This window comes from Acinonyx jubatus, chromosome C1, assembly GCF_027475565.1.
Source record: "Acinonyx jubatus isolate Ajub_Pintada_27869175 chromosome C1, VMU_Ajub_asm_v1.0, whole genome shotgun sequence".
Lineage (NCBI taxonomy): Eukaryota > Metazoa > Chordata > Mammalia > Carnivora > Felidae > Acinonyx > Acinonyx jubatus.
The window spans coordinates 93,313,599-93,340,809 of NC_069381.1; the positions used below are offsets into that span (position 1 = coordinate 93,313,599).

General features: G+C 39.4%; 2 protein-coding genes across 7 annotated transcripts in view; one reads left to right on the forward strand and one right to left on the reverse strand.

Moving 5' to 3' along the window:
• The window catches only part of DRAM2 (DNA damage regulated autophagy modulator 2), a 113,007-nt gene that overhangs the window by 58,452 nt on the left and 27,344 nt on the right, over positions 1-27,211 (reverse strand). Inside the window, exon 11 of one of the 6 annotated variants that reach the window (XM_053214600.1) lies at positions 7,913-8,003. The exons of the other annotated variants lie outside the window; for them this stretch is intronic. The gene's annotated coding sequence lies outside the window, so the exon portion shown is untranslated. Of the gene's footprint in view, positions 1-7,912; positions 8,004-27,211 lie in introns of those variants that run through there. 6 annotated transcript variants of the gene reach the window in all.
• On the forward strand, positions 9,851-10,915 carry LOC106978137 (beta-1,3-galactosyltransferase 6). The gene is given in 5 exon segments (XM_015075783.3): positions 9,851-9,977; positions 9,980-10,152; positions 10,154-10,295; positions 10,298-10,555; positions 10,558-10,915. Coding segments are annotated over 5 exon segments (996 nt in total). The 3' UTR covers positions 10,854-10,915.

Sequence of the window (27,211 nt, forward strand, 5' to 3'; positions counted from 1 at the left end):
AAGAAATGGCCATGAATAGACACTTCTCCAAAGAAGTGTCTCCAAAGAAGACATCCAGATGGCCAACTGACACATGAAAAAATGCTCAACATCACTCATCAGGGAAATACAAATCAAAACCACAATGAGATACCACCTCACATCTGTCAGAATGGCTAAAGTTAGCAACTTAGGCAACAACAGATGTTGGTGAGGATGTGGAGAAAGAGGATCTCTTTTGCACCGCTGGTGGGAATGAAAACTAATGCAGCCACTCTGGAAAACAGTATGGAGGTTTCTCAAAAACTTAAAAAGAGAACTACCCTACAACCCAACAATTGCACTACTAGGTATTTATCCAAGGGATATAGGTATGCTGTTTCAAAGGGGCACATACACTCCAATGTTTATAGCAGCACTATTGACAATAGCCAAAGTATGGAAGGAGTCCAAATGTCCATCTATGGATGAATGGATTAAGAAGATGTGGTATACACACACACACACCACACACACACACACACACACACACACAATGGAGTATTACTCGGCAATCAACAAGAATGAAATCTTGCCATTTGCAACTACGTGGATGGAACTAGAGAGTATTATGCTAAGCAAAATTAGTCAGAGAAAGACAAATATGATATGACTTCACTCATATGAGGACTTAAAGATAAAAAACAGATGAACATAAGGGAAGGGAAGTAAAAATAATATAAAAACAGGGAGGGGGACAAAACATAAGAGACTCTTAAATATGGAGAATAGAGGGTTACTGGAGGGGTTGTGGGAGGGGGGATTGACTAAATGGGTCAGGGGAATTAAGAAATCTACTCCTGAGGGGCGCCTGGGTGGCTCAGTCGGTTGAACGTCCAACTTCGGCCCAGGTCATGATCTCGCGGTTCATCAGTTCGAGCCCCGTGTCAGGCTCTGTGCTGACAGCTTGGAACCTGAAGCCTGCTTCAGATTCTGTGTCTCCCTCTCTCTCTGCCCCCTCCCCAGCTCATGCTCACACTATGTCTCTGTCAAAAATAAATAAACTTAAAAAAAAAAAAAAGAAATCTACTCCTGAAATCATTGTTGCACTATATGCTAACGTGGATGTAAATTAAAAAATAAATTATTTTTTAAAAAAGAAATAAAAAGCATCCAAATTAGAAAGGAAGAAGTAAAATTGTCATTGTTTGTAGGTGATATGGTCTTATATGTAGAAAATAGTAAAGACTTAACCCAAAACCTGTAGAACCAATCAAGCTCAGGAAAGTTGCAAGATATAAAATCAACATAGAGAAATCAGTTGTGTTTGTATACTCTAACAATGAAATATATGAAAAAAGGAATAAAACTATCCTATTCACAGTATCATGAAAAACAGTAAAATACTTAATAATTTAACCAAGGAAGTGGACATTCAGCACAATGAAAACTACAAGACTTTGATGAAATAAGTTCAAGAAGACACAATAAATGGAAAGATATCCCATGTTCATGGTCAGGAGAATTAATATTGTTAAAATATCATGCCACTAAGTATATTTATAAATTCAATGTAATCCCTATCAAAATCATAAAGGCAATTTTCACAGAAAGAGAAAAAAATAATTCTAAAATTTGTGTGAAACCAGAGAAGACCCCAAATATTCAAAGCAATTCTGGGGGGAAAAAACAAAGCTGGAGACATCACACTTCATGATTTCACACTATAATACAAAGCTCTAGTAATTAAAATAGTATGGTACTGACATAAGAATAGACACTTAGACCAATGGAAGAGAGCCCAGAAATAAACCCCTGCAGATATGGTCAACTAATATTTGACAATGGTCCAAGAACACTCAATGGGGAAATGAAAGCCTCTTCAACAAATGGTGACGCAAAAAGTGGATCATCACATGCAAAAAAATGAAATCAGACTGCGATCTTACAGCATTCATTAAAAATAACTCAACATAAATTAAAACATAAACATAAGACCTGACATTGCAAATCTTCTACAAGAAAACACAGAGAAGAATTCACTTGGCATTGGTCTTAGCAATGATTATTTTTGTATATGACATCAGAAACATAATCAAGAAAAGCAAAAATAAACAAGTGAAGCTACATGAAACAAAAAAAATTCTGCACAGCATAAGAAAAAATCAGCAAAATGAAAAGTCAACCTACAGAAAAGGAGAAAAAATCTTTTCAAGCCATATATTGCATATGGGATAATATCTAAAATATCCAAAAGCTCACGCAAGCCAATAACAAAAGAAAATCAAATTAAAAATGGGCAAAGTAGGGGCGCCTGGGTGGCTCAGTTGCCTAAGTGTCCGGCTTCAGCTCAGGTCCTGATCTCACAGTACGTGAGTTTGAGCCCCACATCAGTCTCTGTGCTGACAGCTCAGAGCCTAGAGCCTGCTTCAGATTCTGTGTCTCCCTCTCTCTCTCTGTCCCTCCCGCACTTGCACTGTCTCTCTCTGCAAAATAAAAAAATGTAAAAAAAAAATTTTAAATGGGCAAAGTAACTCAATAGGAATTTTTCCAAAGAAGACATACAAATAGATAACAAGTACATGAAAAGTGTTCACCATTACTAATCATCAGGAAAATCTAAGTCAAAACCACAATAAAATACTACCTCACACCTGTTAGAATACTATCATCTAGAAGATAAAAAATAACAACCGTTGGTGAAAATGTGTGGGAAAGGAACCCTACCTAGTGCACTATTGGTGAGAATGTAAATTTGTACAGATACTATGGAAACCAGTATGGAAGTTCAAAATACAAAAAATAGAGTGATCATATGATCCAGCAATCCCACTTCTGGGTATACATCCAAAGGAAATGAAATCAGGATTTCAAAAAGATACCTGCAATTCCATATTCATTGCAGTATTTACTACAGCATTTTTACATATGGAAACACCCTAAGTGTCCCTCAGTGGGTAAATGAAGAAGATGTGGATGTGTATGTGTGTATGTGTATGTGTACACATACAATGGAATACTATTCAGCCAGGAGAAAGAAGGAAATCCTGCCATTTGCAACAACATGGATGGACTTTGAGGGCATTACGCTAAGTGAGGTAAGTTAGAGAGATAAAGAGAAACACCACATTATATCACTTGTATATGGAATCTTAAAAAGCTAAACTTGTACAGAGCATAGAATTGAGGTTAGCAGGGATTGAGGAGTAGGAGAACTGGGATGTTTAAGGGTACAAACTTGAAACTAGTAGATAAACACATTCTGGAGATCTAATGTATAGTAGAGCGGTTATAATCAACAATATTGTATTATAAACTTCAAAAGCGCTAAGAGACTAGACCTTAATTGTTTTTACAATAAAGAAATGATAGTTATGTGATATGATGGAAGTATTAGCTAATGCTAAGATGTTAAACATATTGCAATATACAACTGTATCTAATCAATGCATTGTAAACTTTAAATTCATACCATGTTACATTCAACTATATTTAATTTTTTTTCAACGTTTTTTAAATTTATTTTTGGGACAGAGAGAGACAGAGCATGAACGGGGAAGGGGCAGAGAGAGAGGGAGACACAGAATCGGAAACAGGCTCCAGGCTCTGAGCCATCAGCCCAGAGCCTGACGCGGGGCTCGAACTCACGGACCGCGAGATTGTGACCTGACTGAAGTCGGACGCTTAACCGACTGCGCCACCCAGGCGCCCCTGCTATATTTAAATAAATAAATTTAAGAAGTTCTCTGCACATTTTTATCACATTATTTGCTATTCTGTTATTGAGCTGTAGCAGTGTTTGCCTTTTAGAGAATTTATAGTTAATATTTATTATAATTATTGATACATTTGACTTAAATCCATGAAATAGAGATACAGTCACATTTATCTCACTTGCACTATTACTTTTTCAATCCTCTTGCTTTGTTTTGGCTTAATTTTTATTATTCCATTTTTCCTTTTATTATCTCTTACACATTCTCATACTAATGTCTTAGGGGTTCCCTACAGATTCCAGCATGTACCCCTTACTAAAATCAAAATCTGGGGGGTGCCTGGGTGGCTCAGTCACTTAAGCATCCGACTTTGGCTCAGGTCATGATCGCACAGTTCGTGAGTTTGAGCCCTGCGTTGGACTCTGTGCTGACAGCTCAGAGCCTGGAGCCTGCTTCAGGTTCTGTGTCTCCCCCTCTCTCTTCTCCTCCCCTACTCATGCTCTGTCTCTCTCTCTCTCAAAAATTAATAAACATTAAAAAAAATTTTAAACCAAAATCTGTACATTTCCTGAGCAATTAAGGGAAATTCAAAAATTTTTATTCCATTTATTTTGATTTGTGTATTTTTTCATATATTTTGCTTCTGCATATATTTTAGGCCTAGGCAGGTGTGATTGATAATGATGATGATGATTTTGTACAATCAACAGTAATTTAGACTTACCCATTTATATATCCATTCTGTTCCTGTTTATTCTTTAATTTCTAATACTGCCTCTGGAATCTTAACTTTGCACAAACAACCCCCTTTAATATTTTCTTTAGTGAAGACCTAATGGTGAAATTTCTTGGCCTTATAGGTCCAAAAATGTTGCTATTTTTACTTAATATTGATAGATTGACTTGACACACAGGTTTAAGTTGGCAATTATTTTCTTTTAGTTCTTTGAATACATTATTCCATTGCATTCTGATTTCCATCATCTCTGTTAGCAAGTCACTTGTAAATGTTATGTTCCCCCCCTTTTTAATGTTTATTTATTTTGAGAGAGAGAGAGAAAGGAAGAGACACGTGTGCATGCGAGTCAGGGAGGGGCAGAGAGAGAGGGAGAAAGAGAATTCCAAGCAGGCTCCACATTCAGCACAGAGCCCTATATGGTGCTCGATCTCACAAACTGAAAGATCATGACCTGAGCTGAAATAGAGTCAGACACTTAACCGACTGAGTCACCCAGGTGGTGTCCCATGTTCCCCCTTTAAACACAATGTTTCTTCTCTTTGGATGTTTTGAAGACTTTCTCCTTGTCATTAATTTTTACTAGCTTTGCTGTAATATACTTACGTATGTTTTAATTTACCTTCATAAATTTATGTTTATAAAACTATTTTTTTAATTTGCAGGTTGATCTTTCTTCAATCTTCTAACATCCTTCAGCCACATCTCTTTAAGTACTGTTCAGCCCCATTCTGTCTCCACCCTGTTCTTCACTCCAGTCAGTCTTTTTCACTATTTAGTCCACGTATCTCTTATGGTCCTTCTTCTGACATCCATCTTTTTGCTTCTCTATGGCATCACTGTAATATTTTCTTTTGACAAATTTTTTACTCTCTTTTCCTTTACATCTTATCTATTAAGTGAATATTATTTTCAGCTATTATGTGTTTTAGCCTAACAAATCCATCTGTATGGTTTTAAAGTCCATGTCTGTGAACTCCATTATTTGGCTTTCTTGGTTATCTAAAGTAAGTTCTTGGTATTTTGTCATCCCCCCTCACCTGCCCATATACTCATCTGGTTGTCAGATATATTAATGTGGTATTTCACTTTTTTTTAATGTTTTTGAGAGACAGAGAGTACAAGTGGGGGATGGGGACAGAGAGAGAGGGAGACCCAGAATCTGAAGCAGGCTCCAGGCTCTGAGCTGTCAGCACAAAGCCCATCACAGGGCTCGAACTCATGAGCCGTGAGATCATGACCTGAGCTGGAGTCGGACACTTAACTGACTGAGCGCCCAGGCACCCCGTACTGTGATATTTAATGTGAAAAACTGTAGATATAATTAGAGACTCTGGGTGATGGGACCTTTCTCCAGATCGGATTTGCTCATGCTTCTGTTAGGAAGATAGGCTAAAGGAGCTGGAGATCCCACAGTAGGCGGACTCATCTAAGGAATATATGATCTGAAGCTTGGCTTCAAACTGTACAATGGAAATTCTACATGTACCTCAGCTTCACGCCTTTCAGAGTCCCGACTGAAAGTGGGTTATTGCCCAAGGTTTCACCTCCTTCCTAGGGCCAATTACTGCAGTATTTGTCAGTGTACTACTATTGACTCCACAGAAAGTGATGCTTGGTTTTGTACCACGTCAGCCCCTCCTTTAAGAATTGGCAATTCCTATAATTTGAGCAAAAAGCAGCATCGATGACAGGCTCACTTCTTTGAGCATTCCTTCTTTTTAAAGTTTGGCTTCCAAATTTGCCAGTACCTATGCAAATCTTCGATGCCTTTTAACAGATTTATGATTTTTAGTATAAACCTTATTGAAATATAGTTCATGTAAATGTGTTCATTATAAGTGTAGAGTTACATGAGTTTTGAAAACTATGTACAGCAATGTAAACACTACCAGAATTAGGAAGTAAAGGTATTCCATCATTCCTCAAAATTCTTTTTGCAGTCAATCCCCTAAAACCCAAGTCCCAAATGGATTTGTCTTCTATAGTTACAAATTACAATTTGCTTTTTCCCTTTTCTAAAATTTCATATGAGTGGAACTGTATTAACATACGTTCTCTTTTGTGTCTAAACACGTTTAGAACTTCATCTATATATTTACATATATCAGAAATTTGTTTCCTTTTACTGATTAGCATTCCATTGTGCAGATATATCACAATGTGTTCATTCATTTATCTGTTGACAGACATTCACATTATTACCAGTTTATAATTATTATTAATACAGCTGCTATGAAATACCAATATAAGTCTTTTGTGGACAAAAGTTTTCATTTACCGTGGGTAAATATCCAGTGGACTCATATCATAATTGTAAATTTGAGTTTATAAAAAACCATCAAAAATATTTGAGTGGTTATAAATTTTACATTAACCAGAAACGTGAAAATTCTAAGTGCTCCATATTTAGCAATATTTATAATTGTCAGTTATATAATTTTAGTAATTCTAGTTGGTGTGTAGTATAATTATATTGATATTTCAATATGCACTTCTCTAATGACAAATAATGTTCATTATAATTTGATATGCTCATTGACCATTTCTTGATCTCATGTTACAAAGTATTTGTTTAAATCTGTTCCCCTTCTTTATGGATCTTTATATTACTGTATTAAAAGAGTACTTTATATATTTTGGATATAAACCCTTTGTAAGATATATATTTAAAATGTTTTTCCCCACTCTCTAGTTTTCCTTTTCATTTTCTTAGGGTGTGCATAGGGCTCCCCAGAGACACCTATGTGTGTGTGGGGTGGGAGGTGTTAAAGAGTTTTTAAAAAATTGTCTCACATGGGGCGCCTGGGTGGCGCAGTCGGTTAAACCCCGACATCAGCCAGGTCACGATCTCGCGGTCCGTGAGTTCGAGCCCCGCGTCGGGCTCTGGGCTGATGGCTCGGAGCCTGGAGCCTGTTTCCGATTCTGTGTCTCCCTCTCTCTCTGCCCCTCCCCCGTTCATGCTCTGTCTCTCTCTGTCCCAAAAATAAAATAAACGTTGAAAAAATTGTCTCACATGATTGTGTGGGCTGGCAAGTTGGAAATCTATAGGGGAGGCCAGCAAATAGGAAATTAAGGTAGAATTTGATGTTGCAGTATTGAGTCCAAAATCTCCATTGCAGAGCAAAAGACTGAAAATTCACTCAGAATTGTTATGTTCTTGAAGTAGAATTCATTCTTCTTGAGAAACTTCAGTTTTTGTTCATAAGACCTTCAACTGATTGGATGTGGCTAACCCACATTATGGAGGATAATCTGCTTTACTGAGAGCCAACTGATTACAAAAGTTAATCACTTCTAGGGGCGCCTGGGTGGCTCAGTCAGTTGAGCGTCCAACTTTGGCTCAGGTCATGATCTCATGGTTCATGAGTTTGAGCCCTGCATCACTCTCTGCCCCTCCCCCACTCTCTCTCTCTCTCTCTCTCTCTCTCTCTCTCTCTCTCAAAAATAAACAAAAACATTAAAAAAATTTTTTTTAAGTTAATCACATCTAAAACAGTACCTTCACAGCAACATCTGGATTAGTGTTTGACCGAACAACTGGGTACTATAGCTTAGCCAAGCGGGACACAAGAAGTCAATCATCGTAGTGTCTGAAGCAGAAAATTTTAATTATGATAACTCTAACTTATCCATTGTAATAACTCAAGCCTTTTATGTTACATATATATAAAACTATGTCTACCCCCAATACTGCTAAAATTACTCATACTTTTATATAGTTTTAGCATTCTTAAATGGATGTCTATATAAAGTAAATATTTTGTGTGAAGTATTAGATTAAGTGCCAGTTTGTTTCTATTTTTTTATTCAGTTGTTTCAGCACTATTTGATTTAAAAAAACTCTTCTTTTTCATTGAATTTTTTAGAACCCATGTTAAAAATACATAGACCAGATGCATTATTTTCATAGGTTTTTGTAAGTAAGACTCATTTTCTCACCTCCTGCTTCCAAAACTAGATTCCTGAGAAAGAGATTTATTTTAAATAATTGGCTCACCTGGCAAGAATCTGTGTATTTTCAGCCCACTTTTTCAAACTCTAAACTTGTTCCTCAAAAGTGTCTTGGAGAACACTTTAGGAACAGTCAAGTAAGGACTTCTGAATATCCACTCTGAGAGGGGTGTGGTGGGGCGGGGGTGGGGGGAGAGAACAGTGGCAAAATGGTCAATGTCAACTTTTTCTAAACTTTGGAAATTACCCAAAGCTTCAAGAAGCTGGAGAGCATTTCTTCAAGAACAACAAGTGAATCTCAGTAAGAACTGTGAGCTCTGAGGATGCTCTTTCCTAGTCACCTTCACAGATCAGTGGAGTCTTAAAAATTAGAGGCCTAAGAGCAAGAGCAACTAAAGAGAAGGGGAGGGGGAGGGGGAGGGGGAGGGGAGAAAAAGAAAGAAAGGAAAGGAAAGGAAAGGGAAAAGGAAAGAAACCCCAGTGTAGTAGGTACTGAAGGGACAATTGTTTGGGAAGTTTCCAAAAAAGCCCACTACCAGAGAACTGTCACTGTTTGACCTGTCTGGAAGCTTCCTGGAAATGCCCATTCACCAGCTTTGAACTGACTTAGAGTTCACACAGTGAGGAAACATCTGGCCATTAGTCAAAAATAAGTAACAGCGATTGTGTCAAATTGCAGCTGCCTCAGGCAGAAAAACTAGGAAGGGCTAGAAAGATGGCCAAGAAAATTATATCGGAAAATCCAGGGAATCGATGTGCACAAATGGTTACACGTAGAGGTCTAGAGGGCAGAATACACATGCAAGCAGGCATGGAAGCTCAGGAAGACAATGTAAAAGACCCTAATCTCTCACAAGCAGGAAATGAAAGCTAAGAAAGAACTATAAACCACCAGAGCACCGAGGGCATGCTGCAACATGTACACAGAGCCTCTTTTCAAATGGGGACGATTCATTGCTTTAAGGCATTGTTTTGAAGTTTTTTTTTTTAATTTTTTTTTAATGTTTATTTTTATTTTTGAGAGAGAGCAAGAGCACAAGCAGGGCAGCGAGAGAGGGAGACACAGAATCCGAAGCAGGCTCCAGGCTCTGAGCTGTCAGCACAAAGCTTGATGCCGGGCTCCAACTCACAAACTGCAAGATCATGACCTGAGCCAAAGTCAGACGCTTAACCAACTGAGCCACCCAGGTGCCCCGGCACTGCTTTGAAGTTTCTGCCAATCACTGGTTGACTATGAAGTTGACCAAAAATATTGTCAGCTCCGGCTCCACACTAGACAGAATAGGGAATGCATTGTATTGATCCAGATAAGTAATCAAACAGCAAACTAACAAGCTTTTGGAAGTGGGAGGGGAGGGGGAGGAGAGGGGAGGGCTGATTTCTAGAGTCCCTATATTATATTATGTAAAATAACTAGTTTTTGCCCTGGCCCTCAGCCTCCACTGTCAGCGGATTCTGCCTGTGCCGCAGGGTCAGGGCCTCTGGTATGTCCCGGGGGAGTGTCCTGAAGCTACTATACCACACCTGGTGGCACTGGACAGTGTTGGGCCTGGGTGGCCTGGTGCTCTGCAGTGCCGGACTTCTCTACCTGGCCTGCTGTGCGGCTCTTGGCCCTAGCCTGCCAGAGGCCGCAGCCCTCCTCCCGCTGGGCCAGCACGGGCCACCACCTTCCTGGCAGTACCGTTGGCCTGTGCGCCGTGGGCAGCCGCACGGCACTGTGTGGTGCACCACACAAAGGAGGCGGCCACACGGCCCAGCAGCCAGGGTGACATGCGGGCACATTCTGCTAGTGGGCACAGGCAGCCTGGGCGCCAAGGAGCGGCTAGCCCTGGCACGCGAGCAGGCACAGCACGGTGACTTGCTGCTCCCCCGGCTACACCACGTGTGCAAGAACCTCACGGCCAAGGTACCAGCCACGCTGGTCTGGCTGGAGGGCACGTGGCCTTTGCGTTCATGCTAAAGGCGGATGCCGACGCGTTTGCGGGGCTGGGCGAGCTGCTGGCAGAGCTGCGCACACATGACCCCAGGCACGGTCACCATCTCAACTGGGGCTTCCTTTTAGGCCGCGGCAGTGCCAAGCCTCGGGGCCACTGGCACAAAGCCATCTGACAGCTCTGTGACCACTACCTGCCGTACACGCCAAGCAGTGGCTCTGCGCTCTCAGCGGACCTGGTGCACTACCCGTGCCACAGCTTGAGCACTGGCACACGTGGCACAGTGAGGAGCTGTCCCTGGGCGCCTGGCCAGCGTCGATGGGTGTCCGGCACGAGTACGACCCCTGCTTCCACACCGAGTCAAAGTCCAGTGGCTGTAGCAAACTGTACCCAGTGACACGCAAGCTGAGCCTGGAGGACATGCTGGAGAAGCACAAGGCCCTGATGGGAGAGGACCACCTGTGCAAGCAGGACATGCAGCTGCACCTTTCCTACCTCTTCGACTGGCGGGCGCCTCCCCCACAATGCTGTCAGAGGAAGGAGGGCCTCCCCTGAGCTGCAGCCTAGCTGACCTGCCACAGTCACAACAGCACTGTTGGGAGCCAAGACAGATGCTTTGGGAGGTGGCCGGCACAGCCAGTCATTCAGGGGCCGGTGGGGCAGATGATGAGTGGCCTCCCACTGGCCTTGCATGGACAAAGCTGGCAGGTTCTGGCTAGTGGTTCAAAACGAGTCCAGGCCCCAGGAGACCTGGTTTATTCAGTGCCAAATGGGGTTTTCAGGCAGAAGCCAAGCAGCAGTGGGCAGCTCCTGGATCCCAACTCTGGTGGGCACCCTGGGCTGTACACCCCAGTGGCCACCATGGGGCCTCACTCAAAGAGCATCTTGTTCAGGGTCTGGGAGACCCATGGTACTTTCCAGGACAACACATGATGTCCAGGTACAAATGCTTGTCGCTGGATTTCAGGCAGTGTTGGCCTGGACTGGGAAGATGTCCGGTTTGGGGTGTGATGGCAGACAGCAGGGGCTTGCAGCCCCACCTCAGCCTGTCTGCTTGCTGTTCTCTCCCAAGGTAGGGGCAAGCAGCCAGAGGCTGGAGCTGACAGGCACTTGCAGACCCTGACCCCAAAGAAAGAATCTGGACTTGTTCAGGGGTGGGGACTGTGTCATTTCCTACATCCTTTGTTGACCATCCACCTAGGAAATCCCTGCACCAAGAGCTGTGGCTGCAGGGAAATGACCCTTGGACCCTTACATGTTGCAGCTTAGCTCTGTGTTGCACTCCAATGGCGTTTATCAAGATTGCTATAGATTTACTGCGTTAGGTTACCTTCTTTAATGTGTCATGTTGGTGTCTTTTGTCATGTGTAAGTTTAAAATTTAACTTTGTGTTATGTTACTTAGCTTCAATGGTATTTTGGTCTGTGTTGCTCTAGAGTGAATTTGTGACAAATGTAATTCAGGGATAGCCTGTGACTTATTTATAAATAATGTAAATTTGTGTGGATGAGGGTTTAAGTTGGGAATGTGTGGGTCTCAGTATTTTTAAAATTATTTAAGGGCAAATTTTTCTTCAGAACGTGTAATTTGTGGATTAATCCATTTTTACAACTTGCGTTGTAGAGCCATTGCTGCATGTGTATTTAAATGTGGAAGAATTCTAAAACTGTCAAAAAATAAAATAACTAGTTTTTAACAAAAATTATGAATCATGCAAAGAAATAAGAAAGTATGGTCCACACAAAACAAAACAGTCACTAGATACTGTTCCCAAAGAGCTCAAATGTTGGAATTACATGATAAAAACTTTAGAATAACTGTTATAAATATGCTTAGCAAATGAAAACACATGTTTAAAAAAATTTTTTAAAGCATGAGAATAACATTTCACCGTATGAAAAAATTTCAATGAAGAAACCAAATAAAACTTCTGGACAGAAAGTACAATAACTGAAATTAAAAAGCCACTAAATAAGGTCAACAAATAATTGGAACTGGCAGGGAAAAATAGCAGTGAACTCGAAGGTAGGTCAATTGAGATGATCTAATCTGAGGGATGAAAGAGAAGAAGAAGAGGGAGGAGGGAAGAGAAGAGGGGAGAAGAGGGGAGAAGAAGGGAGGAGAAGAAGAAAAAGGGAGAAGAAGAAGAAGGGAGAAGGGAGAAGAAGAAGAAGGGAGGGGGAGGATGGAGGGGGAGGATAGAGGGGGAGGAGGAAGGAGGAGGAGGAGGGAGGAGAAGAGAAGAAGAAAGAAACCCAAAATGTCAGAGTCCACTGAAACACCATCAAGTGCACCAGATATACAGTAAAGGAGTCCCAGAAGGAAAGGAGAAAGGGGCACATTTCAAAATTATTTCAAGACCAATTAGTTCCCAAATTTAAAGAAAAATAGTAATCTACTTATCCAAGAAGCAATGAATTTCAATTACAATAAACAAAAAGAGATTCACACATAGTCACATCAAAGTCAAACTGTCAAAAGCCAGACTTATATATACATTGAAAGCAATAAAAAAAAAATAATAATAATCTAATTAAAAATGTGAACAAGAAATGAACAGACATTTCTCCAAAGAAGACATCCAGATGGCAAACAGACACATGAAAACATCACTCATCATCATGGAAATGCTAATCAAAACTAAAGTGAGACCTCACACCTGTCAGAATGGCTAAAATCAACAACACAAGAAACATGTGTTGATGAGGCTATGGAGAAAAAGGAATCCCTTTGCACTGTTGGTGCGAATGCAAACTTGCGTACCACTGTGGAAAACAGGTTGGAGTTTCCTCAAAAAGTTAAAAATAGCACTATCCTATGATCCAGTAATCACCTTACTGGGTATTTACCCCCAAAATACAAAAACCTTAATTCAAAGGGATACATGTGCTCTTGTGTATATAGCAGCATTATTCACAACAGCTCAATTACAGAAACAGTCCAAGTGTCCATCTACAGATGAATGAATAAAGAAGATGTAGTTTATATACACATCGGTATATCATTCAGCCATAAAAAACAACGAAATCTTGCCATTTCCAACAACGTGGAGGGACCTAAAGAGTATAATGCTAAGCAAAAGAAGTCAGTCAGAGACAGACAAATACTATATGATTTCACTCATATATGGGACTTAAGAAACAAACAAAAAGGAGCAAAGGGGGAAAGAGAGAGAGAGGCAAATCAAGAAACAGACTCCCAGCTATAGAGAACAAACTGATGGTTACCAGAGGGATGGGTAAAATAGGTGATGCGGATTAAGGAGTGCACTTGTCATTATGAGAATACTGTGTGATGCATGGAATTGTTGAATGACTATATTGTACACCTGAAACTAATATAACACTGTATGTTAATTATACTGGAATTAAAATTAAATTAAATTAAAAGAATGTAGTAGAAAACAATTATTCCTAAGGGATCCACATTTAGATTAACCACTGACTTCTCAGCAGACATCATGAAGACCCATGAGCAATGGAATGACTTATTCAAAATCAAAGAAAAGACCATCAACCAATAATTCTAAGTCCATAAAAACTATCTTTCAAAAATGAAGGTGAAATTAAGATCATCCCAGACCAAAACAAACAAACAAACAAACAAAAAACTGACAATCTGTCTCTAACAGGTCAGACATGTATGCAGTTGAATCTTCTATTCATAACTGCATAGAAGCATAATTACAAAATTGTGTTGAAGCGCTTAAAATTGACGACCTTATAAAGACATAATGTATATGAAAATGGTACCACAAATGCATGGGGAGATAACATAGCCATACTGGAGCAATATGTTTGTATACAATTGAAATTAAGTTGGTACTAATGTGAACTAAAATGATTTAAGTTAAAATGTACTTATAATCCCAGAGTGATCACTAAGGAAGTAAGTAAAAAGTGACACAAAAATATATAGGAGTTAAACCAGTAGAATAAACAATATCTATTCTTAAAATTTTTTTATGTTTATTTATTTTGAGGGAGAGAGAGAGAGAGAGAGCACGAGTGGGGAGGGGCAGAGAGAGGGAGACACAGAATCTGAAGCAGGCTCCAGGCTCTGAGCTGTCAGCACAGAGCCTGACATGGGGCTTGAACTCACGAACTGCGAGATCATGAGACACCCAGGTGCCCAACAATACCTATTTAATACATAAGAAGCCAGTAACACAGAAATGGAGAAAAAAATAAAGACACAGAAATGTAGAAAACAAAGAGTCACAAAATGGTAAATGGTGCAGTAAGAAGCTCCAAGAATCCATCCCTCCAGCAAAACCAATACTGAAATGATAAAAACTGTCAAAAATCACTATTTTGGAAACCTACTCTAGTTGAAAATCTGAAGTGATCAGTGGAGTCCCTGAAGAAGAAAGAGACTGGTAAATTTAAATGCTTGGCATTTAAATATTGGTAAATTTAAATGCTTGGCATTTAAATATTGGTAAATTTAAATGCTTGGCATAGTAGTTATCAGCCCTAAGCCCCAGCCATGCAGAAGCTAGAAATTGAGATTCTGTTCCATATCCTGCTGTGGCTTGTTAGTTCCAGATGAGCTTTGTCCTCCAAAATCTAAGTTTACATTTTGATCTGATTGGTTTGGTTATTCATTTAAGAAATAGCACAGAGAGTGACCATTTTAAACTCAGACAGAAGTGATTTCTACTGTCTGAAGAAAGAATTTAAAGGGACAAAACACTTGTATTTTCCTTTTGGGTCCAAGTATTTAAGGAGAACTCTGTCAGGGCACTGGCTAAACATGTAGATAGTAGAACAGAGACATCATGGTCACACATGACAAGGAATACAACATTTGCAAAAATAGTTTGGAAAAGCCTTTTTTTTTTTTTTTTTTTAAGAGAGAGAGCATGCTCACCCAATGCAGGGCTGGATCCCACAACCCTAGGATCATGACCCAAGCCAAAATCAAGAGTTGGACATTCAACCGAGCCACCCAGGTGCCCTGGAAAACTCACCTTTTAAAGAAACAGTAATTTTGCAGGAAGGTAAGATGGCAGAGGAGCAGGGTGACCCTAAGCTCATCTCTTCACTTCAACAGCTAGATTAATATTGAATCATTCTGAACACCCAAGAAATCAATTGGAAATCTTAGAGAACAAAGCTGCATTTCTACAAAACAGAAAAACTACTTGTAGAAGGTAGGACCTGGGTAGAGTTCATGGGAGAAAAGGGCTGCAGTCAAACCCCAGGGGAGGGAGCCCTGACTGTGTTGGGAATAAGGAGAGAGAAGGAGGAGAGAGAAAGCACAGAAAAAAAAAAATGAAAACATGCACAGAGGACTGTACAAGAAAACTACTTCCCAAAACCTTTGACAAGGAAAAATACAACACCGCCAGTCTTCTATAAACAACAGAGTGCAGATTCCAAAGTTTTGGAGGTCTATGAAATTGTGGTTCATGCGTGGGGAGCTGAGCAGTGTTCTGGTGGGAGAGCAGTGTTGAGCCCCAGTAGCAGAAAGCCTGAGGGTCCCCAGGGTCACACTGTGAGAAGTGATTCTCCTGTTTGGAGTGCATTTTGGAGAATGATATAGCCTCTCCACAGACAAAGGGCCCTGTGGGCATCATCAAGCTAACAAAGATGGTGACTGAGAGCAGCAATCCCTGGCACCAGCTATGTGTTGTGATTTACCATAAACTCTGATAAAATGCACGGCTGGGTGACGGTCTTCTACGGTCTTCTATGACAAGATGGCACTAGCCACAATGCAGTATTACCCTCCCCCCAGAAGACCAGTATGGGTCTTCTACAAGGGTCTCTGTACAAGGGTCTCTGTAGCATGGGGTTTTGAAACACAGCCACGCCTGAGTTAAAAAACAGGAGTGCTGTGGCATTTGGCAGGCTGACAGCTCAGAGACAAGATGAAGGTGGAGATCTGATGGAAACCAGGGACACAGGTGGGGTCACTGTTCGAGTGTCTCTGATGGCTCACCGAACAGGGATGGCTGCATTTCCTGCTCCCAAGAGAGAACAGGGTAAAGAATGTCTTCCCCTTATCCACCAGCTTGAACTATCTCAGTGAGCTAAACAGCACCACCAAGCAGACAGAAGCCACTACACCAAGCACTACCTTCCTGTTCCCTGCAGGCACATCTCCACTACAGCAATTGCACCTGAGAATCAGAGTAGCAGGTTCCTCCCCCAGAAGACCAGCACAAACCCCTCATCCATAGTGATTTAGTCTACTGATCATAAACTGCTACAAAGCTTCACCTCTAGGGGAAAAAGGATCTTGCTTCCTTTGTTTGTTTTTTGTATTTGTTTCACTATTTTGTTTTGCTGATAGAGAAAGCAATTTTTAAGTTTTTAAAAATTTTTTACATATTTGTTAATTTTATATATGTATTTAAAAATTGTAATGCAATCCATTCCTTTTCTTTCTTTCTACCTTTTTTCTATCAAGCTTCTCATAACAAGCAGACTAAAACACACATAGGATCTAGCTTCCTTTGTGTACTTTATTTTTAATTTAATTCAATTTTTAGGTTTTATTTTGTTTTATTTTGCTTTTGTTTCCCTCTGTCTCCAAAATGACAAGATGGAGGAATTCATCTAAAAGATATTCACTTAAAAGGAACAGGAAGAAATAATGGCCAGGGATTTAATCAATGCAGATATAAGTAAGAGGTCTGAACTAGAATTTAAAACAATTATAAGATTATTAGTTGGGCCTGAAAAAAGCACAGAAGACACTAGAGAATCCCTTACTGCAAAGATAAAAGAACTAAAATCTAGTCCAGATGAAATTAAAAATACTATAACTAAGATGAAATCACAAATGGAGGCCATAAAATCAAGGACAGCAGAGGCAAAGCAGCATATCAGTGATACAGAAGATAAAATCATGGAAAATAGCACAGATGAAATGAAGAGAGAAAGAAAGGTCATGGACCATGAAGGCAGCCTTAAGGAACTCAGTGACTTATTAAAATGCAATAACATTAACATTCGTATCATAGGATGCCAGAAGATGAAAAGAGAGAAAGAAAGAGGGCAGAAGGTTTATTTGGCCAAATTAAAAAAAAAAATTTAATGTTTATTTTTTTGAGACAGAGACAGAGCACGAGGTGGGGAGGAGCAGAGAGAGAAATAGAGAGAGTGAGATAAAGAATCTGAAACAGACTCCAAGCTCTGAGCTGTCAGGACAGGGCCTGACGCAGGGCTCAAACTCATGAACTGTGAGATCATGACCTGAGCCAAAGTTGGACACTTAACTGACTGAGTCAACCAGGTACCCTTGACCAAATTATACCTGAAAACTTTCCTAATCTTGGAAGAAAACAGACATCAAAATCCAAGAAGCACAGAGAATTCCCATTACATTCAACAAAGGCTGATCATTGCCAAGGCATATCATAGTCAAATTCACAAAATATACAGGCAAGGAAAGAACCCTGAAAGCAGCAAAAGGGTAAAAAAAGTCCTTAGCCTACAAGGGAAGACAAATTAGTTTTGCAACAGATCTGTCCACAGAAACATAGCAGGCCAGAAACAAGCTGCAGGAAATACTCAACGTGCTGAACGGGAAAAATATGTGGCCAAGAATTCTTTATCCAGCATGGGTGTCATTCAATATAGAAAGAGAGATAAAGAATTTCCCAGACAAAAGCTAAAAGGTTCATGACCACCTAAAAGCCCCGCACAAAATTTTAAGGAGGACTCTGAGTGGAGAAAAAAAAGACCAAAGCAACAAACACTAGAAAGGACCAGAGAACATCACCAGAAACACCAACTCTACAGGTAAAACAATGGCACTAAATTTGTATCTTTCCATAGTGACTCTGAATGTAAATGGACTAAATGATCCAATCAAAAGACACAGGGCATCAGAACAGATAAAAAACAAAAAACAAACAAACAAGATCCATCTATATATTGCCTACAAGTGAGTCATTTTAGACCCAAAGACCCCTGAAGATTGAAAGTGAGGGGATGGAAAACCATCTATGATGCTAATGGATGTCAAAAAAACCAAAGTAGCCATACTTACAAGAAACAAATTAGATTTTAAAACAAAGATTGTAAAGAGATAAAAAAAAGGGGGGGGGCATTATATCATATTTAAGGGGTCTATCCATCAAGAAGCATTAACATTTGTAAATACTCCTGTCCCCAACATGGAACCCCAAATATAGAAATCAATTAATAACAAATGTAAATAAACTATTGAAAATAATACAATGTTAGTAGGGGACTTTAACACCACCCTTACAACAATGGACAGATCATGTAAGGAAAAAATCAGTAAGGAAACAAGGGCTTTGAATGACACACTGGACCAGATGGACTTAACAGATAAGCAACAGAATACACACTCTTCTCGAATGCACATGGAACATTATCTAGAATAGACCATATACTGGGTCACATATAAGTCCTCAGCAAGTGTAAAAAGATTGAGAGAATATTATGCATATTTTTAGATCACAATGCTATGAAACCTGAAGTCAACTGCAAGAAAACATTTAGAAAGTCCTCAAGTACATAAAGGTTAAAGAAATTCCTACTAAAGAAAGAATGGGTTGGCCAGAAATTAAAGAAATAAAAAATATATATATGGAAGCAAAAGAAAATGAAAACATGATAATCTAAAAACTTTGGGATATAGCAAAGGCAGTCATAAGGGGAAATATATGGCAATTCAGGCCTATCTCAAGAAGCAAGAAAGGTCCCAAATACAAAACCTAACCTTACACCTAAAGGAGCTAAAAAATAAACAGCAAATGGGGGCGCCTGGGTGGCTCAGTCAGTTGAGCGTCCGACTTCGGCTCAGGTCACGATCTCGCGGTCCGTGAGTTTGAGCCCCGCGTCGGGCTCTGGGCTGATGGCTCAGAGCCTGGAGCCTGTTTCCGATTCTGTGTCTCCCTCTCTCTCTGCCCCTCCCCCGTTCATGCTGTGTCTCTCTCTCTCTCTGTCTCAAAAATAAATAAATGTTAAAAAAAAATTAAAAAATAAATAAATAAATAAATAAACAGCAAATGAAGCCTACAGCCAGAAGAAGGAAAATAATAAAGATAAGAGCAGAAATAAATGGTATAGAAACAAACAAAAAACAAACAGTAGAACAGATCAATGGAAGTAAGAGCTGACTATTTGAAAGAATTAACAAATTCACAAACCCTTAGCCAGACTCCAAAAAGAAAAGAGAAAGGACCCAAATAGATAAAATCATCAGTGAAAGAGGAGAGATCACAACCAACACCAGAAAAATATAAACAATTATAATACTCTGAAAAATTATATGCCAACAAACTGGGCAATCTGGAAGAAATGGACAAATTCCTAGAAACATACAAACTACCAAAACTGAAACAGGAAGAAACAGAAAATTTGATCAGACCTGTAACCAGCAAAGAAATTGAATCAGTAATCAAAAATCTCTCAACAAACAAAAGTCAAAGTCCAAGGCAGATGCCTTCCCAGGGGGAATTCTACCAGACATTTAAAATAGAATTAATACCTACTCTTCTCAAACTCTTCCAAAAAAAATAATAATAATAAAATTTAAAAATATATATACATCTATATAGAAGGAAATCTTCCAAACTCATTATATCGAGCTAGCGTTACCTTGGTTCCAAAACCAAAGACCCCACTAAAAAGGCAAATTACAGGCCAATATCTATGATAAGCATGGATGCAAAAATTCTCAACAAGATACTAGAAAATTGAATCCAACAATACATTAAAATATTTATCACTATAAAGTGGGATTTATTCCTGGGCTGCAGGGGTAGCTCAATGTTTGCAAATCAATCAAAGTGATTGATTAAGAAAAGGATAGGAACATGATCATTTCAATAGATGCAGAAAAGACATTTGACAAAGTGCAACATCCATGCATTATTAAAACCCTCAACAAAGCAGGGTAAGGGGAACATACCTCACCATCATAGGGCCATATATGAAAAACCCACAGCTAATATCATCCTAAATGGGGAAAAACTGAGAGCTTTCCTTCTAGACTAAGGAACAAGACAGGGGTCCACTCTCACCACTGTTATTTAACATAGTACTGGACGTACTAGCCTCAACAGTCATACAACAAAAAAGAAATAAAAGGCACCCAAATTAGCAAGGAAGAAATAAACTTGCACCATTTGCAGATGAGATGAGACTCTATGCAGAAAAGCCAAAAGATTCCAGAAGAACACTGCTAGAACTGATATACAAATTCAATAAAGTCACAGGATATAAAATCAACATACAGAAATGTGTTGCATTTCTACACAACAATAATGAGGCAGCAGAAAGAGAAATCAAGAATTGATCCCACTTACGGCTGCACCAAAAACATAAGATACCTAGAAATAAACCTAACCGCACAGGTAAAAAATTTGGAGTCTGAAAACACTTATGAAAGAAACTGAAAAGGATACAAAGAAATGTGAAAACATTCCATGCTCATGGATTGGCAGGAAAATATTGTTAAAATGTCTAAATTACCCAAATTTAACGCAATTCCTATCAAAGTACCACCATCATTCTTTGCCGAGCTAGAACAAACAACCCTAAATTCGTATGGAACCACAACAGACCCCAAATAGCCAAAGCCATCTTGAAAAAAGAAAACTGGAGGTATCACAATTCCAGACATAAAGTTATATTACAAAGCTGTAGTCATCAAGACAGCATGGTACTGGCATAAAAACAGACACCTAGACCAAAAGAACAGAATAGAAAACCAGAATTGAACCCACAACTATATGGGACAATTAATCTTTGGCAAAGTAGGAAAGAATACGCAATGGGAAAATGTCTTTTCAACAAGTGGTGTTGGAAAAACTGGACAGCAACAGGCAAAACAATGAAATGGGGCCACTTTCTTACAACATACACAAAAATAAACTTAAAATGGAGAAACACCTAAATGTAAGCCAAGAAACCATCAGAATTCTAGAGGAGAACACAGGTAGCAACCACCTTGACCTCAGCCACAGCAACTTCTTACTAGACATGCCTCCAGAGGCAAGGGAAACAAAATCAAACATGAACTATTCCAACTTCATCAAGATAAAAAAAACTTCCTTACAGCACAGGAAACAATCAGCAAAACTAAAAGGCAGCCTATAGAATGGGAGATGATATTTGCAAAGGACATATCTGATAAAGGGCAGTATCTAATATCTATAAAGAACTTGGCAAATTCAACACCCAAAGAGTAAATAATCCAGTAAAGAAATGGGCAGGGGAGGAGCCAAGATAGTGGAACAGCATGGAATGTTTTTGGCATCTCGTGTCCATGAAATGCAGCCAGATAAACACTATACCATCCTGCACACCTAGAAAACTGATTTGAGGAGTAACACAACAATCTGCACAACCTGAATCACAGAACCCAGCAGGTATGCAGCACAAAAAGGTGAACTGGGGGAGAGAAGCCGTGGAGGGCAGGGAGTGTTTCTGCTTGCAGAGAGAGGATGCAGTCGGGGGGAGAGTATGGGAAAAGCACCCACACACACAAAAGAGGTGGAGAGAAAGTGGAAAAGTGGAAACAGCCACAGGGAATGAACTAAAAAGGGAGAAGGGAGAAAGGAGAGGGTTTAAATTCCATTAAGACTCTATAAACAGGGGGAGTGCAGTCTGAACTCCACAGCTAGATACCTGGTGGTACTCTGGTGGGAAAGGCAAATCTCCAGGAGCAGAGTGAGGTCCAGGGGGTCCTCGTGACACGGAGAGAGGTGGTTCCCCTTCTGGGAGGACATCTGGTACAGGCTGTGTGGCCACCCCACAGGCAAAGGTCGTAATGGAGTCTGGGGAGCAGTCACATTTGCTGGTGCTGGAACAAGGTCGTTAAGGGTGAAGCTTGGTGCCAGATGTGTGTTGTGATTTTCCATAATCCCTGAAATACTGCTGCTACACGATTGCATGAAATTTTTCTGGGGCAGGCTGGACCCAGCTGCAGTCTCTGGACAGCCGCAACAGCATGGTCCCATGAACATCCCTGGGGAGGCTGGCACCTGGCCATTGCTGGGTGAAACCATCCCGTAGAGGGTCATAACAGGTCAAATCCGCAGTCCCTAAGAAGCGAGGGGTCGGGAAACACAGCTGCATCTGAGATAAAACTCAGGAGGGAGGTGCCGCCTGGCAACCTGACAGCTTGGTCATAGTGTAAAAGCAGAGTGGATGGAAGCCAAAGACAAAGGACAGGTGTGCTATTGCTGATTGGGGAAACAGAGTTTGGATACTAGAGACTGGGTAGCTGGGTGACGCCATTTTCATCCCTCCCACACATGTGCATACACACCGACAAGCACTACAACAATCCAACCCAGTAAGCTAAGCAGCACCATCTAGTGGAGAATGGAGCTGTTACACTAAGCCCTGCCCAACAGGGACAACCTGGCTCTTCAGGAACACCCCTCTGCCTGCTTAGTTTAAGGACTTTTATAAAGTGCTTCATAGTTTGACTTCTAGAGGAAACATGTAATTTCACTTTTCACTGGTCCAGCTATTCAATTTGTTTTCTTTTTCTTTTCTTTTGCTTGAATACAGAAAGAGAAAAAAATTATTTTTATTTTAAATTTTTATTAAAAAATTTGTCTTTAATTTTTTTCTACTATATTTTTTACTGTTTTGTAAACTTTTCAAATTCTATTTTACTTCCATCATGTCATTTAATTCTATTTCATTGTATTCATTTCTTTCAAATTTTCAAACATTTTCCTTTTTTCTTTTTTCTTTTTTTTATCTTTCCCTTTTTTCACTAATCTATCAAGCCCTTTTCAACAACTAGACCAAAACACACCTAGGATCTAGCATCATTTATTTGATTTTTGTGTGTGTTGTTTTTATTTTATAATTTTAATTTTTTTATCTCACTAATTCCTTTTCCTTCAAAATGATGAAATGAAGGAACTCACCCCAAAAGAAAGAGCAGAAAGATATGACAGCCAGGGACTTAATCAACAGACACAAGCAAGATGTCTGATCTAGAATTTAGAATCACAATAATAAGAATACTAGCTGAGGTTGAAAACAGATTAGAATCCCTTTCTGAGGATATAAAAGAAGAAAAAGCTAGTCAGGAAGAAATTTTAAAAATGGATAACTGAGCTGCAATCTCGAATGGATGCCACAGAGGCAAAGATGGATGCGGCAGAGCAGTAAATCAGCAATATAAAGAACAAACTTGTCCTCTAGGATAATAATGAAGCAGAAAAAAAGAGGGAGACTAAGGCAAAAGAGCATGATTTAAGAATTAGAAAAATCAGCGACTCATTAAAAAGTAACATCAAAATCATACGGGTCCCAAAAAGATGAAGAGAGAGAAAAAGGGGTAGAAGGGTTATGTGAGTACATCATAGCAGAAAACTTTCCTAACCTGGGGAAAGACACAGACCTCAAAATCCAGAAAACACAGAGGACTCCCATTAGATTCAACAAAACTGACCATCAACAAGGCATATCATACTCAAATTCACAAAACAGTCAGGCAAGGAGAGAATCATGAAAGTAGCAAGGGAAAAAAAGTCCTTAACCTACAAGGGAACACAGATCAGGTTTGCAGAAACCTATCCACAGAAACTTGGCAAGCCAGAAAGGAGTGGCAGGATATATTCAGTGTGCTGAATCAGAAAAAATATGCAGTGAAGAATTCTTTCTCCAGCAAGGCTGTCATTCAAAATAGAAGGAGAGAGAAAAAGTTTCCCAGACAGACAAAACTTAAAGGAGTTCATGACCACTAAACCAGCCCTGCAAGAAATTTTAAGGGGGACTCTCTGAAGGGAGAAAAGACAAAACAAAACAAAAAAGACCAAAAGCACAAAGACTAGAAAGGACTACGGAACACTACCAGAAACTCCAACTCTACAAGCAACACAATGGAAAAAAGTTCATATCTTTCAGTATTCACTCTAAATGTCAATGGACTAAATGCTCCAATAAATAGACATAAGGTAACAGAATGGATAAGAAAACAAGATCCATCTATATGTTGTTTATAAGAGACCCACTTTAGACCTAAAGACACCTTCAGATTGAAAGTAAGGGGATGGAGAACCATCTATCATGCTAATGGTCAACAAAAGAAAGCTGGAGTAGCCATACTTATATCAGACAATCTAGACTTTAAAATAAGGACTGTAACAAGAAATGAAGAAGGGCATTATATCATACTTAAGGGGTCTATCCACCAAGACGACCTAACAATTGTAAACACTTACGCTCCAAATGTGGCAGCAGCACCCAAATATATAAATCAATTAATCACAAACATAAAGAAACTCATTGATAATAATACCACAATTGTAGGGACTTCAACACCTCACTTAGAGCAATGGACAGGCCACCTAAACAGAAAATCAACAAGGAAACAATAGCTTTGAATGACACACTGGACCAGATGGACTTAACAGATACATTCAGAAAATTGCATCCTAAAGCAGTTTCATCCTAAAGCAGAAGGAATACACCTTCTTCTCCAGTGCACATGGAACATTCTCCAGAATAGATCACATACTGGGACACAAAACAGCCCTAAACAAGTACAAAAAGACTGAGATCATACCGTGCATATTTTCAGACCATAACGCTATGAAACTCAAAATCAACCACAAGAAAAAAATGTGGAAAGATAACAAACACTTGGAGACTAAAGACCATCCTACTAAAGAATGAATGGGATAACCAAGAAGTTAAAGAGGAAATTCGAAAGCACCTGGAAGCCAATGAAAACGATAACACCACAGCCCCAAACCTCTGGGACTCAGCAGAGAGAGAAGTATATAGCAATCCAGGTCTTCCTAAAGAAGGAAGAAAGGTCTCAGATACACAACCTAACCTTACACCTTAAGGAGCTGGAAAAGAACAGCAAATAAACCAAAAACCAGCAAAAGACAGGAAATAATAAAGATTAGAGCAGAAATCAATGCTATCAAAACCAACCCACCAACCAACCAAACAAAAACAGTAGAACAGATCAATGAAACCAGAAGCTGCTTCCCTGAAAGAATTAAAAAAATCGATAAACCCTTGCCAGTTTGATCAAAAAGAAAAAGGAAAGGACCGAAATAAATAAAATCAAGAATTAAAGAGGTGAGAGCACAACCAACACAGCAGATACAAATAATAAGAGAATATTATGAGCATTACACATCAATAAAATGGGCAATCTGGAAGAAATGGACAAATTCCTAGAAACATAGAAACTACCAAACCTGAAACAGGAAGAAATAGAAATAATGAACAGACCCATAACAAGTAAAGAAATCAAATTAGTAATCAAAAATCTCCCAAAAAACAAGAGTCCTTGGCCAAATGGCTTTCCAGGGGAATTCTATCAAACATTTAAGGAAAAGTTAATACCTATTCTCTTGAAGTTGTTCCAAAAAATAGAAATGGAAGGAAAACTTCCAAACTCTATGAAGCCAGCATTACCTTGATTCCAAAACCAGACAAAGACCCCATGAAAAAGGAGAACACAGACCAATTTCCCTGATGAACATGGATGCAAGAATCCTCGACAAGATATTAGCCAACCAAATCCAACAATACTTTAAAAAAATTATTCACCATGACCAAGTGGGATTTATACCTGGGATGCAGGGATGGTTCAATATCCAGAAAACAATCAATGTGATACATCACATCAATAAAAGAAAGGACAAGAACCACATGATCCTCCCATTACATGCAGAGAAAGCATTTGACAAACTACAGCATCCTTTCTTGATAAAAAGCCCTTAAGAAAGTAGGGATAGAAGGATCATACCTCAAGATCATAAAAGCCATATATGAAAGACCCAACACTACAATCATGTTCAATGGGGAAAAACTGAGAGCTTTCTACCTAAGGTCAGGAACAAGATAGGGATGTCCACTCTCACAACTGGTATTCAACATAGTATTGGAAGTCTTATCCTCAGTAATCAGACAACACAAAGAAATAAAATACATCAAATCAGCCAGGAGGAGTTCAAACTTTCACTCTTCACAGATGACATGATACACTATATGGAAAACCCAAAAGATTCTACCAAAAAACTGCTATAACTGATCCATGAATTCAGCAAAGTTGTAGGATATAAAATCAATGCACAGAAATCGGTTGCATTCCTATACATCAATAATGACACAATAGAAAGAGAAATCAAGGAATCGATCCCATTTACAATTGCACCAAAAACCATAAAATACCTAGGAATAAATCTAACCAAAGAGGTGAAAAATCTATACACTGAAAACTACAGAAAGTTTATGAAAAAAACTGAAGACACACAAAAAAGGAAAAATATTCCATGCTCCTGGATAGGAAGAACAAATATTATTAAAATGTCAATACTACTCAAAGCAATCTACATATTCAATGCAATCCCTATCAAAATAACACCATCATTCTTCACAGAACTAGAACAAACAATCCTAAAATCTGTATGGAACCAGAAAAGAATAGCCAAAAGCAATCCTGAAAAACAAAACCAAAGCCGGAGGTATCACAATCCCAGACTTCAAGCTGTATTACAAAGCTGGAATCCTCAGGACAGTATGATACTGGCACAAAAACAGACACTCAGATCAATGGAACAGAATAGAGAACCCGGAAATGGACCCACAAGTATATGGCCAACTAATCTTTGACAAAGCAGGAAAGACTATCCAATGGAATAAAGACAGTGTCTTCAGCAAGTGGTGCTGGGAAAACTGGACAGCGACATGCAGAAAAATGAACCTGAACCACTTTCTTACACCATACACAAAAATAAACTCAAAATGGATGAAAGACCTAAATGTGAGACAGAAAACCACCAAAATCCTTGAGGAGAAAACAGGCAACAACCTCTTTGACTTAGGCCGTAGCAACTTCTTACTTGACACGTCTCCAGAGGCAAGGGAAATAGAAGCAACAACAAACTATTGGGACCTCATCATGATAAAAAGCTTCTGCATAGCAAAGGAAAC